General features: G+C 44.7%; 1 protein-coding gene across 10 annotated transcripts in view; it reads right to left on the bottom strand.

Moving 5' to 3' along the window:
• The window catches only part of RARB (retinoic acid receptor beta), a 1,117,211-nt gene that overhangs the window by 52,324 nt on the left and 1,048,916 nt on the right, over positions 1-15,971 (bottom strand). For 9 of the 10 annotated variants that reach the window (XM_077268925.1, XM_077268924.1, XM_077268922.1 and 6 more), the window contains one exon: positions 4,690-4,866. The exons of the other annotated variant lie outside the window; for it this stretch is intronic. In XM_077268925.1, coding sequence (XP_077125040.1) covers positions 4,690-4,866 — 177 coding nt within the window. The remainder of the gene's footprint in view (positions 1-4,689; positions 4,867-15,971) is intronic. 10 annotated transcript variants of the gene reach the window in all.

Here is a 15,971-nt window from a genome sequence, read left to right as displayed (position 1 = left end):
GATCCTCAGCCACTAGGATCATAACACATACCTAATTCTACCTAGACGCCTCTTCACAGCCTAAGAGCTAACTACCCATAAAGATAGAAATAGCAGCCTACCTTGCCTCAGAGAAATTCCCCAAAGTAAAGGTAGCCCCCCACAAATATTGACTGTGAGTTAAGAGGAAGTAACAAACACAGGAATGAAACAGATTTTAGCAAAGGAGGCCGAATCTTCTCTAGACAGACAGAGGATAGGAAAGGGAACTATGCGGTCAGTATTAAAAACTACAAAAACCACGCAGTGTGCAAAAAGACCTCCACACCGACTCACGGTGTGGAGGTGCAGCTCTGCACCCCCAGAGCTTCCAGCTAGCAAGGAAATATCATAATAGCAAGCTGGACTAGAAACATAGCATGTACTGAGAAATATATTAAAAAACCAATGAACAGCAAATAGACTAGCGAGGACTTAGCTTCTGCTGGAGTAGACAGGTCATCTGAGAAATCCAAGAGAGATCTGAACCAGTACTGAGACATTGACAGCTGGCATGAACTAACGACCTGGGCAGAGTTAAATAGGGAAGCCAGCAGCAGCAATAAACGAGGGCAGCTGAGAAAGCCAACCTCAAAGATCAGCAGTTCCACTTAAAGCCACCAGAGGGTGTCCAAGGACAGAACTCACCAAAGTACCATTCATGACCACAGGAGGGAGCCCGAGAATGGAATTCACAACACTGGGCACACTAGAGGATCTTCTAGGACTCTAATGGAACAGTCTGATCTTAGTTCTTATTCATTACACTGCAGATTGGTTTACATGGAAATCACATTAATAAAATCGCATGACTAAAAACTCCAGTATGGAGACACAAAAACTGACATAATACTAATCACAATGGTTAACGAGAACAATGTTTTCTTACAGTGTCCTAATATCACTATGTGATACCAGTATTCTCAATGGACACCACTGGTTAATGCGTTTTTGGCAGGCAGCCACCCCACTGTGAAGCACAGCACAGTATTCTTAGAGCTAGTACTAGTATTATGAAGGACGATGATGGACTCATTAATGAATGAGACACCCATACAGAAAAGTGATAGGCAGCATCCAACAAATGTATCCATCCTTATCTCTACACAAATCTCATTAAGGCCTCCAACTTTTCATAATAAAAGTCTAAAACATTATTGCAAGATGCTATCAAACCTTGGCAGCGTACAATATATATCCCAACCACTGAGTGGCCACATACATAGAGACACAGTATAGACATCTCCACAGTATAGACATTATTGTTTGCTTCGGAAAGGCTGGTCATCTCACGACACACCGCTCAAAATATTTTGAGCCAAAAGGAAAGGGGACAAATTATAATTTATTCTACGGTAATTCTAAATTTCTATTTTATACTCAAAACACACCAAACTTAACACAAAATCACCAACAGGGCCCCCAACTATAACTTTTTTTTATAGGATTGGTCTTGTACTATGGGACAATAGAACTTTTTGGGCTCCTCAAGGCCCAAGATCCAGGGTGAGATGACAACCACTGCGACCACTATAGTTATACCCCTAGTACTAGGCTGAGATAAAAGTTCAATCGGACCTGATAAATACAAATGGCATTTCTCACACTCTGGATGTAGAAGAAGAGTGGAATGTCATTATAAGCCATGCAAGTGTGTATGGCTGTGAGAGAGGGAGCAGAAGAGCAAATTCCCAAAATATTATACAGGCTTGAGAATAGCAATTATTGGGAGCAAATGTAGACAAACAATATGGGTTGGTACATAAAATGAAATCTATTGCTATATTCTGGGTGTATGAATTCCTGCCCACGCGTTGACCGCTGATAACACATTAAAAGTCCTCAGTAATAAATCACCGCGTGTGTACTGGATTAAGAGGGAGATGGTGTTGACTTATCGTAATAGTGCAATAATGACAGGCATGCAATCAATGATATATAGTTCTGTCTTGTGGAATGGGACCACACACACAAGCCACTGTGATAAGAGAGTACAGTATGAATGAATTCACAGAGAGAAAACCTCGGGGCAGTCTCTGCAGAACAGAGGATAGTTTTACCCTGCTCCTCTGTTTATGCCATACATCAATGTCATACATGAGAGCCTATTCACCAGTGCTCCTGACTGGGGATGAAGAGGAGGTCAGCAGGGACCACTTACTTTCAGAAGAGATTTGTGTGATTTTTTTTATGATTAATAAGAAAAGCCATAATCCATCTGGCTTGAAGGATACCTCAGGGTTCCTAAATCTTCAATATTGGCAGATAAGTATTACATTTTCTCTAGAAATATTGCCGAGGCCGTTCTGGTGTTACATCATCATTTAGCTCTAGATTGCTATTTTATCATAATTTTATAGCACTCACATATTAATGCAAAATACACTCCCAAGGGTATGGTCCTAAACAAGAGCCTATATGAAATCTAAATTCTGCAAAAATTAAATAATGGCACAGGATGCAAATTAGGTGCAAGATACAAATTACTGGTTAAAAACATGCAAATTGCCTCTTCAGCGAGAAAGAGGACTTGAACTCTATAGTGCCACCTGTTGGAAGTAGCAATCCTACAAGTCGCAATCAACCCTTTAACGAGTCTTGCAATATGACTTAGGCCAGTCTCACACGTCCAGATAATTCCGGTACCGGAAAAATCGGTACCGGAGTTATCCGTGTCCGTGTTTCCATGAGCTCATGTGGCACATCAGTGTGGCACACGTGCGGCAGCCATGTGCCGCCCGTGTGCCGACTGAGTACCACACGGACCATGCAGGAGACAGCGCAACAGTAAGCGCTGTCCCCCCAGCGTGTGGTGCTGAAGCCGCCATTCATTCCTTCTCTCCAGCAGTGTTCGCTGGAGAGAAGGAATGAAAAATCAATGTTTTTTTATTATTTTTGTGTTTAAAATAAAGATCCTTGTCACCTGCCGCCTTCCACCCCCTGAGCGCCCGCCCGCTGGCATTAAAATACTCACCCAGCTCCCTCGATGCTTCCTCTCAGTGCCGCAGCTTGTCCTGTATAAGCGGTCACGTGGTGCTGCACATTACAGTGATGAATATGCGGCTCCACCTCCCATAGGGGTGGAGCCGCATAATCATCACTGTAATGAGCGGCACCACGTGACCGCTCTTACAGGACAAGCTGCGGCGCTAAGAGGAAGCATCGAGGGAGCTGGGTGAGTATTTTAATGCCAGCGGGCGGGCACTCAGGGGGTGGGAGGCGGCAGGTTACAAGGATCCTTATTTTAAACACAAAAATAATTAAAAAAACATTGATTTTTCATTCCTTCTCTCCAGCGAACACTGCTGGAGAGAAGGAATGAATGGCGGCTTCAGCACCACATGCTGGGGGGACAGCACTTACTGTAGCGCTGTCTCCTGCACGGTCCGTGTGGTACTCAGTCGGCACACGGGCGGCACACGGACAGCATCCGTGTGCAGTACGTGTTTACACGGACCCATTGACTTTAATGGGTCCGTGTGATCCGTGAGCTCCCACGAACACTGACATGTCTCCGTGTTTTTCAAACGGACACACGGTCCGTGAAAACACGCTGACATGTGCAGAGACACATTTATTTTAATGTGTCTACGTGAGTCAGTGTCTCCGGTACATGAGAAAACTGTCACCACACGTACCGGAACCACTGACGTGTGAAACAGGCCTTAGGAAAAGAGCCAAATCAGTATCTTAATTCTTAGACACGGTGTTTCGGGCTGTTGGCCCTCGTCAGTGCGAAGCATGAGAACTGATTTGGCTAGGTGAGAGACTCTGGACTGGGGTCTAAGGGGTAAAGAGCAATGACAAGTAAAGATGAATTGCTCAAAAATTAGCCAAAGTAGTACAAAATGTACATTACCGATCCGTGATCAGAATCTAGGTACTCAACAATACTTGGCACACGTTTCACATATGAGCTTCATCTGGCTTTAAGAATTCTGATCTCTGAGTCCAGACTGTCCCTATTTATCTGGTTCCTCTACCTCTATACTTTACATCTGTGCCTTCTTTACACATGTACCTAGTCTATCAGTTATGTGATTAAGAACGATAAAACAAATAGAAGCTAAATAGTAATTCTTATCTTGCACCTAATTTGGGTCGTGCACCAATATTTTTTTTAGCAGAATTTAGAGTATTTACATGTTTGTTAACCTTCTTTTCCATTAGATATACAAAGAATAATGACATGCAACAATACAACAAGAGCAATTTAGTAAAAGCATCACAGTCTGGATGAATCAGTGTATATATGACTTTTTTTTTACAGACATACAATGGCTCTACCAATCGCCATCCTTTAATATGCATGTTCCATTTTCCTAAAGTCAATCACCAGCCAAAAACACCAAAACCGACTGGCCGGAGATTGGACCTCCGGCTACACCCTCTGCCCATTTCCAAGATAACGTAGGGTGTTGGTTTAGTCCCTGAAAGGAAGGCAGAATTAAGTTGGGTTGTGAGAGCAGATGTCCATGCATTAGTGTCTTAACTTTTTTGGCTGGAGATGGATTTTGAGAATTATGGAATGAAATTTAGGAATAATTCATTCTTCAATCATTAGTTAAACATTTTTTATGAAGAGGCACTAAACTAAAGGAAAGTCTTCAATGACTAGTAAAAAGTTCAAAGGTGATGTGAATTAGAAATAAAATAAAAATTAATACGCACCAAAATATCCAGACAGGCAGCTTTTAATAGAGTGATCTGATCTGCAATGGTCAGACTTGTAAATCCAGGTAACCGCTTTGCAAATTCCACTATTTTAATAATGCACTTTGTTGCAAGTTCGCTAAATTTATCCCACAGACCAAGGTCTAGCCGAACACGTTGATCAGCACTGGAATTCTGGTGGACACAAAGAGAACACTGTTAGTTCAACTACTCAGAAACTGTTCTAGAATTGTCTGTTCATTATGTATAACGCGTAGGAGTCTAGATATTTGAGGTGTGTAATAAATGCAACACATTATCAAAGCTACAACTTTATAAATCGTTCCTACTGGTATCATTGCCACCGGTGTCATAACTTATGTTTCAATACATTCTACAGAGGTTTTCCAGGACTTTAAATTGCTGAACTACTCTTAAGGTAAATATCAGATTTGGTACTGTACACTCCTTCCCATACAAAGTGAATTGGAGTGTGCAGTACCATTCTCTGTCCTTAATATGTACATATCTGTGCCGATTACACTGCACTCTATCCTCTTCTGTCAGTTGACTGCTAGGGGACATGAGAGATAGCCCCCCGACAATCTGATATTGTCCCTGCACCGGAATAAGCACCTGCGGCCAATCAGGGGCTGGCAGCTAACGAAGGTCACTGGCTGTGCCCGTCGCTTGTACGCTGAAGTCAGCTGCCGGCTCCTGTGCTGGACACAGAAGAGGACAACGTGCAGTGTGGGAGCGTAGGAAGGTGAGTAGAACCATTTATTTTATTAGGTGCTAAACAACAGCTGCAGAACATATATACCAGGATGGGGGACATATATATTAGGATTACGCCCAGGATGGGGAACATATATACCAGGATGGGAGTCATACATACCAGCATGAGGGACACATATACCAAGATGAGGGAATATAGACCAGGAAGGAGCCCTGGATGGGGGCTGTATACCAGAATACGGCACATAAATACCAAGATGGGAGACATATATACAAATATATAAGTATATATATATTTGAGTTAGGTTAGGAAAATAGGTAAATATAAAAGAAGCAATACTCGCCTTACCGACCACCCTCCACTTCTCCCATTCCAGTTCAGCCCAGCTCTCCGCCGATCTTGACTGCCTGCAGCAACAAGAATGTTCTAACAGAGGGACATAGGGCTGCTGCAGTCATTTTATTGCCAGCAACAGTTCACATGTCCTTGTGTCAGGAAGCAGAAGATGCAGGGGACCGGACGTCGCTGGAACCGAAGTAGGGAAATTGGGACTGACTATTGCTTCTTTTATGATTTTACTCCTGTCTGGGCCTTTTATTAAAACAAACTCATTCTTTTTAATACAGTGTGCAATTTATTTTCCAGTTTAAATCAAGAATGTGCCTATACAGGTGTACATACTCCCTTCTTTTGACTGCTCCATTCTGGAGCCATATTTCCTTCTTTAAAAAATGGAGGAATGGTGGCAAAATTGTTCAAAAGAAGAGCAACAGGAAGGTTTGGTTACATGTGATATAAGTAGTACCATTTTTAATTTTGGCTGCAAGGTTATTTTATCAGGGTGACACTCGAGCAAATTTAGTATCTGAAAACCTGTAGGCTTCAAATTCTTAGAAAGGAAAGAGCAGAGCAAAGACTAGAGAGGATAGCTCCAGATAGTTCCACATATCAGATAGGTGTCCAACGGGTGACCCTCTGAGCCTTTTGTTCCCTTCCAGGATAGAGAAAAGCTGCACTGTCTTTTCCAAGTAAAGTAATTTTTGGCTAAATAGGACCCAGCGAGCAATCATGTTCCATATATACAGCCCACCTCATAAAAAGTTTGAAAGGAAACAAAGGCACAAAGGGTGAGTGTTGGGGCAGCTGAAGTTGGGGCATCCACAGCAGTTATGAAGTCAGTCAGTTATGACAGCAAGAGTGATTGGGTGAATGTGAAAGGCGCAGCCTTCCAGGGAAAAGAGATGGAGAGATATAAAAGTAGTAAAACTAAGAATACAAAAGTAATAAACCATTGTTAGTAGTTTATAGACACACGATTTATGATGTGATGTGAATGCCTCATTCATGAGAAGAAGAACAATGCCAATTGCCGTTTCACATTTTAATACAGGGGTAATAAAAAGCTTAGGCCTCTTTTAATACCTTGCATATTACTTAAACTACGTGTATCCCTATATGAAGATGTTTCCATTGTCTTCAAATGAAAATAACGGTGTAATGGAGCAACCAAATATATTAAATGTTATTTTTACACATGAGCAACTTCAATATTGAGAAATTTGGCACCAATGCAGATGCAGCCATACATACTAGATAAAACCTGACAGGACCCATGATAGTCATTGGTGTCCATCATGTGGTGGATCGGACGTTTTCCCGAACTTCATTGCTTAGCTGACTGAGCAGAACAATTGAATTACAAATACAGAGGTGAACAGTTATAATCATGTAACGTTAGCAGTAATAGCCCTCCAATTAACTAATTAAGACAAGTTCCCAAATTCTGATTTCAGTACTATTATGTGCCAAAGGGTTTATTTTTAAGACACCCAAATCACGTGACTTGCACTTAAAGGGATCATGTTACCATCAAAATGCAGTCCAATCTGCAGGCATGTTACAGAGCAGGGGGAGCTGAGTAGATTGATATCATTTTGTGAGAAAAGATTCAGTATAACTTGTGCTTTAATCACTTAAACCTCAGCTCTTTCTGGGACTTCCGGCCCAGTGGGCGGTCCTATTAGTGACTGACAGCTCTCTTTGTATAACTGTCAATGACATAGGACCGCCCACTGGACCAAAAATCCCAGAAAGAGCAGAGGATTAAAAGATGAAAACACAGTTTATATTGAACCTTTTCTGACAAAACTATAGACCATTCTGCTTAACTTCCTCTGCTCGATAACATGGTGCCTGCGCATTGGACTGCATTTTTTTGGTGACAGGCTCCCTTTAAGTCTATGGTAAGTGATTCGCTTGTCGTCGGCAACAGAGAATCCAACGTATTTGGAGACATTTGGGACTCAGGTCACTATGTCACACCATTAGATGTGATATCGCACTATGACACCGCAATCTCAATGTCGCGGGAAACATGTCATCATGTGGCCTTATTTGTAGATTACAACCATGCACGTCTAGAAAAATGTGGGTGTATGCGGTGCCGCTTCTTATTGCTCTCTGCTATTAATATGTCTTATTAAGTAAAGCAAGAATGGGAAATGCAATTTTAAATACCAGTGAGCAGGAGCGGGATGGTGCACTGAAAGCATCCATCTATGTGACTAAGTGCAGTGGATATTAGGTCTATTATGGTGATGATGGCGCTAGGTATAAACTTGCCTTTGCGCAGTTGTTAGAGGTCTTGGCGTGTCAAGATCAGTGTAAGACGGATGTATGGAAACAGCTTCACTAACAATTCATTTGCCTTTCTTGCTAGAATAAACCCGTCGCTTCCATCATAGAGTACCCCGGTCATGGCAGCAGATAAAAATCACAGCTTTGTGATGGGAGTGTGCAGGTTAAGGACTCACACAAGATTTATCAAGGCACAGCTCTGGGTGCTGGAATGCCTCTTCTGGAGTCTGGGGGTGGCAGGTTAACAGCTGCCTCCGTGCCCTTTAAGACATTCCTCCAAGTAGAGGGAGCCTGGACATTTTTCAGATTTATTTTATTTAATCCTGAAAGACCTGGGCAAAATGCAGCCCATCAAGAGGAAATGAGATCAGGGAAGGGAAAGAAAAATCAAGATGTGCAGTCATTCGGGCTGTAATTAAATTTAATAGCCAGTTTATCCAGTCCATAGAAATAGTGCATGGTAAAGAGATACACACAATGCGGAGCCTACAGCAGGAAATCATTTGGCAATAGTTTATCCATCTGGAAAAAAGACATTGCAGGAAAGCAGCTAGTGTGAAGAAAATATTCATCAGTATTATATGAGATTACTTTATCATGCCATTGAGTTTGACACATATTCTATTACAGATAATTCACAGTATCCCACACAAAATGCAAATGTAATAACCAACCCTAGAAGCCAGCCAGAGGTGGGACGCATCTATATTCCAGGCAATCTGCTGTTGTAATCCAACACATAATATTGGGGGTTAAAAAGGTGTTTTGGTTTTTTTAAACTAAAATTTCAGCTCATTTTAGTTGGATCTTATGTTGCACACGAGGTTATATGCAGAGTCTACTGCATGTGCCAACAATGCCAAGGCTCAGGGGTCAGCACTGCAGCGCTGGGGTCCTGGGTCCAAATCCCACCAAGGACAACATCTGCAAGGAGTTTGTATGCTCTCTCCGTGTTTGTGTGGGTTTCCTCCAGTTTCCTCCCACACTCCAGAGACATACTGATAGGGAATCTAGCTTGTGAGCCCCAAATGGGGACAGTGATGATGATGTCTGTAAAGCGCTGCGGAATTAATGGCGCTGTATAAGTGAGTCTAAAAAAATGCTGTATCTTACATTTCCAGCAAGGGGGATGGGATTTATAGAAATCTTGTGCCCTATGTGCTTTTTTTTTTTTATCTGCAGCCTGTGTTGGAAATCCACAACATGTCAGTTTTTCTTGCAAGTACACTGAGTTGTACCTGCAGATTTTCCTTATAGAATTACATTAGATGTGAAAACTGCAGGTAAAAAACTCAGGTGCATTTTTAGTGCATTTGCTCTGTGAATCCGCACATGACTTTATCAAATCCAAACACCGGAAAATATCAAAAACATAACGGCTTTATGTATTACATAAAATACCAAACAGAGATAAAAAATGCAGAGTAAAAAAATCAATAAAAAGAACGCACTCACAAGCACAATAAAAAAACACAAGTAACCAAATTTAGATAATAGTTAGAGAAAATCTGCAACATCATAAACTCAGCAAATGCACATTGTGGGAACTGAGCCGTAAGGAATTTTTCCCACATCAAACAAATTATTAGCTGGAAGAATTGAAATTCCATTAAATAATAAGATGCTAGAAAATAAATATATAATAACAATCATATTATAAAAAAAAAAAAAAAATATATATATATATATATATATATATATATATATATATATATATATATATATATATATATATATATATATATTCATCACTTCCCAGAAAAATTCCATATGGCTGGTGCTTTTGTCTTCTGTGCTGCATTGATCATGTCCATGTCTACTTGTGTGAATGAGCCCGCTTAGGTCAGTCATTGGTTTCAGTGGTCACACAGGTCATTGGGAATGTCAATGATCTAATTTTATGAAAAACTCCTCTCCCCATTATACTGCTTTTTGAAATCTGTCAAATGGATCTAGAGCAGGCCTGGGCACAGTGTGGCCCGCGGGCCACATCCGGCCCTCTGGCTGTTCCAGTCCGGCCCGCGGACCGAGACAACCGAGGGGCTGAAAACAGTGGCCCACGGTCTGCAACAGTGCCCACCGCTTGTTGTCTCCACCCGCTCGCAGTCTCCACCTACCCAGTGTCTCTGTTCGCCCACAGTCTCCTCCTGCCCACACGCCTGCCCGTAGTCTCCGTAGTCACTCTCCAGCCACGCTGAATGCATTGGTGGAGAAGACCTCCGGCCACTTTCTCCACCAATCAGCATGTGAAACAGCTGACGCAATGACATCATATCAGCTGTGTACTGCGGAGAGTCAGTGCATCGGAGACAGAAGCATAGCAGAGCGCCATGGGAACGGGAGAAAGGTGAGTATGTGGTGTTTTGTTTTTTTTAAATTTATGTGTATGGGATGTTTGGATGGGCATGGGGAGGCTATATGGGTATTATGGACCTGGAGAGGCTATATGGGTCTTATGGACATGGGGAGGCTATATGGGTCTTATGGACATAGGGAGGGTATGGGGATCTTGACATGGGGAGGCTATGGAGGCCTTAACATGGACATGGGTAGAGGCTATGTGGGCCTCATACTGGCCATGGGGAGGCTGTGTGGGGCTCAATTGTGGGACATGGGGAGGCTGTGTTGGCCTCATGCTGGACATGGGGAGGCTGTGTGGGCCTCAGATGCTGGTCATGGGGAGGCTGTGTGGGCCTCAGATGCTGGTCATGGGGAGGCTGTGTGGGCCTCAGATGCTGGTCATAGGGAGGCTGTGTGGGCCTCAGATGCTGGTCATGGGGAGGCTGTGTGGGGTTCATATGCTGGTCATGGGGAGGCTATGTGGGGCTCATATGCTGGACATGGGGAGGCTGTGTGGGCCTCAGATGCTGGTCATGGGGAGGCTGTGTGGGCCTCAGATGCTGGTCATGGGGAGGCTGTGTGGGCCTCAGATGCTGGTCATGGGGAGGCTGTGTGGGGCTCATATGCTGGACATGGGGAGGCTGTGTGGGCCTCAGATGCTGGTCATGGGGAGGCTGTGTGGGGTTCATATGCTGGACATGGGGAGGCTGTGTGGGCCTCAGATGCTGGTCATGGGGAGGCTGTGTGGGCCTCAGATGCTGGTCATGGGGAGGCTGTGTGGGGTTTATATGCTGGTCATGGGGAGGCTTTGTGGGCCTCAGATGCTGGTCATGGGGAGGCTGTGTGGGGTTCATATGCTGGACATGGGGAGGCTGTGTGGGCCTGAGATGCTGGTCATGGGGAGGCTGTGTGGGCCTCAGATGCTGGTCATGGGGAGGCTGTGTGGGCCTCAGATGCTGGTCATGGGGAGGCTGTGTGGGGCTCATATGCTGGACATGGGAAGGCTGTGTGGGCCTCAGATGCTGGTCATGGGGAGGCTGTGTGGGGTTCATATGCTGGACATGGGGAGGCTGTGTGGGCCTCAGATGCTGGTCATGGGGAGGCTGTGTGGGCCTCAGATGCTGGTCATGGGGAGGCTGTGTGGGGCTCATATGCTGGACATGGGGAGGCTTTGTGGGCCTCAGATGCTGGTCATGGGGAGGCTGTGTGGGGTTCATATGCTGGACATGGGGAGGCTGTGTGGGCCTCAGATGCTGGTCATGGGGAGGCTGTGTGGGGTTCATATGCTGGACATGGGGAGGCTGTGTGGGCCTCAGATGCTGGTCATGGGGAGGCTGTGTGGGGTTCATATGCTGAACATGGGGAGGCTGTGTGGGCCTCAGATGCTGGTCATGGGGAGGCTGTGTGGGGTTCATATGCTGGACATGGGGAGGCTGTGTGGGCCTGAGATGCTGGTCATGGGGAGGCTGTGTGGGCCTCAGATGCTGGTCATGGGGAGGCTGTGTGGGGTTCATATGCTGGACATGGGGAGGCTGTGTGGGCCTGAGATGCTGGTCATGGGGAGGCTGTGTGGGCCTCAGATGCTGGTCATGGGGAGGCTGTGTGGGGCTCATATGCTGGACATGGGGAGGCTGTGTGGGCCTCAGATGCTGGTCATGGGGAGGCTGTGTGGGGTTCATATGCTGGACATGGGGAGGCTGTGTGGGCCTGAGATGCTGGTCATGGGGAGGCTGTGTGGGCCTCAGATGCTGGTCATGGGGAGGCTGTGTGGGACTCATATGCTGCTGACCGTAATCCGGAGGATAAACAGTCGCACTCAGAGTCTCATATAATTTTCAAAAAAAGGATTTATTTCAATCACCAAATAAAGAAAATTGCTTCACTGCAGTAGAGAAATGCAAACTATTCCACAAGGTAACATTTCGACCACATCCCTGGTCTTTATCAAACCTTATAATAGAAATTCAAGGAAGGGTACAGTAGTGTAAAGTTGATAAATACTGAAATCCCATTTTGGGCTTGTCTGGTTCTGCTTTGGGAATCACGGTGAACTCCCACAAGGACCCCACACAACCTTCAGGATTTGAAGAGAGTTTGTGTAGAGGAATGGGTCAAAATAACACCTGAGCATTGCATGCAACTAGTTTTTCCATACAGGAGGCATTTTGAAGCGGTCATCACCAACAAAGACTTTTGTACTAAAACGTTTTTAAAAATCAGTAAGCGTGTTCAATACTTTTTCCCTGTGGCATTTCTCTGTGTCAAAGTGCATCCTGACTCTGGCACTGGTTTCAGGACGTAATCTTTCATTGCATGCCCTTCAGTGTTCAGTAGTTAACACTGCGTGTGTGTGCTACAGAGCAGGAAGAAATTAATGAGCTGGTGGCAATGAAAATACAGCTCCCTGCCCAAGAATGCGGTCCCTGAGAATCTGCTCGGGGGCCTGATAAAAGGTCATCGAGGGCCGTAAATGGCCCTGGGGCCTGAGGTTCCGCACCCCTGACTCAGACAATTGGTGACGTGTTCAATACTTATTTCACGCACTGTATACAAATATTTATTCTATTGTGCAAATACAGTACAGTGCACTATTGTACAGCCACTATGGGATAGCCATGTCACAATAAACTCACAAGCACAAATCCTACAGAGGAAAATCCCTTCTAATGTTCTAAAAGTACAGATGGAAGCGTGTTTAGTCTGAGTATAATCACTGCACATAACTGCATAAATTAATTTTGGGGTCTTATTCCATGCAAAACATCCACTTTATGCAAATTAGATCTCCAGAAAATCCAGTAGGAAGAAAGCTGACTCTCTTGTACCCCCTATAGGTTCCTCACTTATTGCTTTCCCTATGCCAGCTTGTGGTCACCACAGTACCCCAAGGACCTACATCACAATCCTCTCAACAAGCCAAACAGTATCCTGCTCTGATGAGGAGCAAAAGCACTTACACTACAGATACGTGTCTTTCCTTTATGAGACTCTGGTTTGGCTAAACATTCTCAGTCATGTAGCAAAGCTCTATAACCAGTTGAGAATTGGGCCATTTTCCTCCTCCGTTCCAGAACAGTGATATTTTCAGGTTCTATCATACATGGGTTTTTCTAAAAAAAAAAATCTCTTGTTCAGATATTCAAACAATTGTTGCCCCTTTTTTTCTCGATATGAGGAGCTTCAATTTTGTGTCATTTTCATATTCTTTTATTTTTGGGTGATATTGAAGGAAAATGTAAAGAAAAATAAGTCATACATGACTATGTATAACTAACGCACCAGCCCTAGTTACAGAGGAAAACAGCAATAACAATAATAATAACACGTTCAAATGCCCCCTTTTAAGACCTTTTGAGGGGGACTGGGTCTCCTAAGGGTACCGTTACACAAAATGATTTACCAACGATCACGACCAGCGATACGACTTGGCCGTGATCGTTGGTAAGTCGTTGTGTGGTCGCTGGGGAGCTGTCACACAGACAGCTCTCCAGCGACCAGCGATGCCGAAGTCCCCGGGTAACCAGGGTAAACATCGGGTTACTAAGCGCAGGGCCGCGGTTAGTAACCCGATGTTTACCCTGGTTACCATCGTAAATGTAAAAAAAAACAAACCGTACATACTCACATTCCGGTGTCCGTCAGGTCCCCTGCCGTCCGCTTCCCGCACTGACTGAGTGCCGGCCGTAAAGTGAAAGCAGAGCACAGCGGTGACGTCACCGCTGTGCTGTGCTTTTACTTTCTGGCCGGCAGTCAGTCAGTGCGGGAAGCAGACGGCAAGGGACCTGACGGACACCGGAATGTGAGTATGTACGTTTTTTTTTTTTTTACATTTACGATGGTAACCAGGGTAAACATCAGGTTACTAAGCGCGGCCCTGCGCTTAGTAACCCGATGTTTACCCTGGTTACAAGCGAACGCATCGCTGGATCGGTGTCACACACACCGATGCAGCGATGACAGCAGGAGATCCAGCGACGAAATAAAGTTCCAAACGATCTGCTACGACGTACGATTCTCAGCGGGGTCCCTGATCGCTGCTGCGTGTCAGACACAGCGATATCGTATGGATATCGCTGGAACGTCACGGATCGTGCCGTCGTAGCGACAACAGTGCCACTATGAGACGGTACCCTAAGACTCAACATCTCCTGCTGACTCCCTAGACCCAGTGACTGCATGATCACTGTGTACAATAAAGAAAGCACATTCAATGGTTCCTAATCTGTATACACAACAGTCAGTATGCAAACAATGTAATATGTCACCTTCATCTTCTTTGTGAGGAGTCTGGCTGTGTCTGGTAAATGACTCACCACCCCCACAGTTACATGATCCCCTGCCAGCTGGTCATTTGTCAACCGCATGAATGTACATATACTAGGTGGCCCAAAAGTAGTTTAAGGGAATCTATTCACCATGTTTTTCTACCCCATCTGAGAGCAGCATGATGTAGGGGCAGAGATCCTTATTCCAGCAATGTATCACTTGCTGGGTTGCTTGCTGTTATTTTGAAAAAAAAAAAAAAAGTAAATCACAGTTTTAACTGCTGCAGCTCTGACTACACTATGCATAGGCAGAAAGTGGTCAGTCAGTGACGAGGACATGGTTATACAGAGCTACAGAATATGGAGGACTTCATGACAGCAGGTTTACTAGTCGTCTAGTGATAATCTCCCTGTAATAAAAAAGGAATTTTATCAAAGTTACCACAAGCAGCCCAGTAAGTGACATACCGTTGGAATCTGGGTCACTGTTTCTACATTACACTGCTCTCAGATTAGGTGGCAAAAATCTGGTGAATTGGTCAGCAAACAGAGACCCTGATTCCAGCTATCTTTCACTTAGTTTACTTGGTGCAGCAGTTGTGATACTATCACTATTTTCTCTGCTGCAGATTTAGAATAGTTTCAAATGTTAAAGGGAACCTGACACCCCCAAAATTAAAGGTGAGCTATGCCCACCAGCATCAGGGGCTTATCTACAGTATTCTGTAATGCTGTAGATGAGCCCCCGATGTATCCTGAAAGATGAGAAAAAGAGGTTAGATTATTCTCACCCAGGGACGGTCCCGGTACGATGGGCGTCATGGTCCGGCGCCTCCCATCTTCTTACGATGACACCCTCTTCTTGTCTTCACGCCGCGGCTCCGGCGCAGGTGTACTTTGTCTGCTCTGTTGAGGGCAGAGCAAAGTACTGCAGTGCTCAGGCACTGGGCCTCTCTGACCTTCCCGGCACCTGCGCACTGCAGTACTTTGCTCTGCCCTCAACAGGGCAGACAAAGTACGCCTGCGCCGGAGCCGCAGTGTAAATACAAGAAGAGGACGTCATCGTAAGAAGATAGGAGGCCCCGGACCGGACCGCGACGCCCATCGTACCGGGACTGCCCGCCCGCCCAGGTGTGTATAATCTAACCTCTTTTTCTCATCATTCAGGTTACATCGAGGGCTTATCTACAGCATTACAGAATGCTGTAGATAAGCCCCTGATGCTGGTGGGTTTTAGCTCACCTTCAATTTTGGGGGTGACAGGTTCCCTTTTAGCCCTCTATAACCCCGCTAACACAACTCATTAGCAGCTTTTTGTG

Source organism: Ranitomeya variabilis, chromosome 6 (assembly GCF_051348905.1).
Source record: "Ranitomeya variabilis isolate aRanVar5 chromosome 6, aRanVar5.hap1, whole genome shotgun sequence".
Taxonomy (NCBI): domain Eukaryota; kingdom Metazoa; phylum Chordata; class Amphibia; order Anura; family Dendrobatidae; genus Ranitomeya; species Ranitomeya variabilis.
This window is presented reverse-complemented; position numbering and strand designations above follow the sequence as displayed.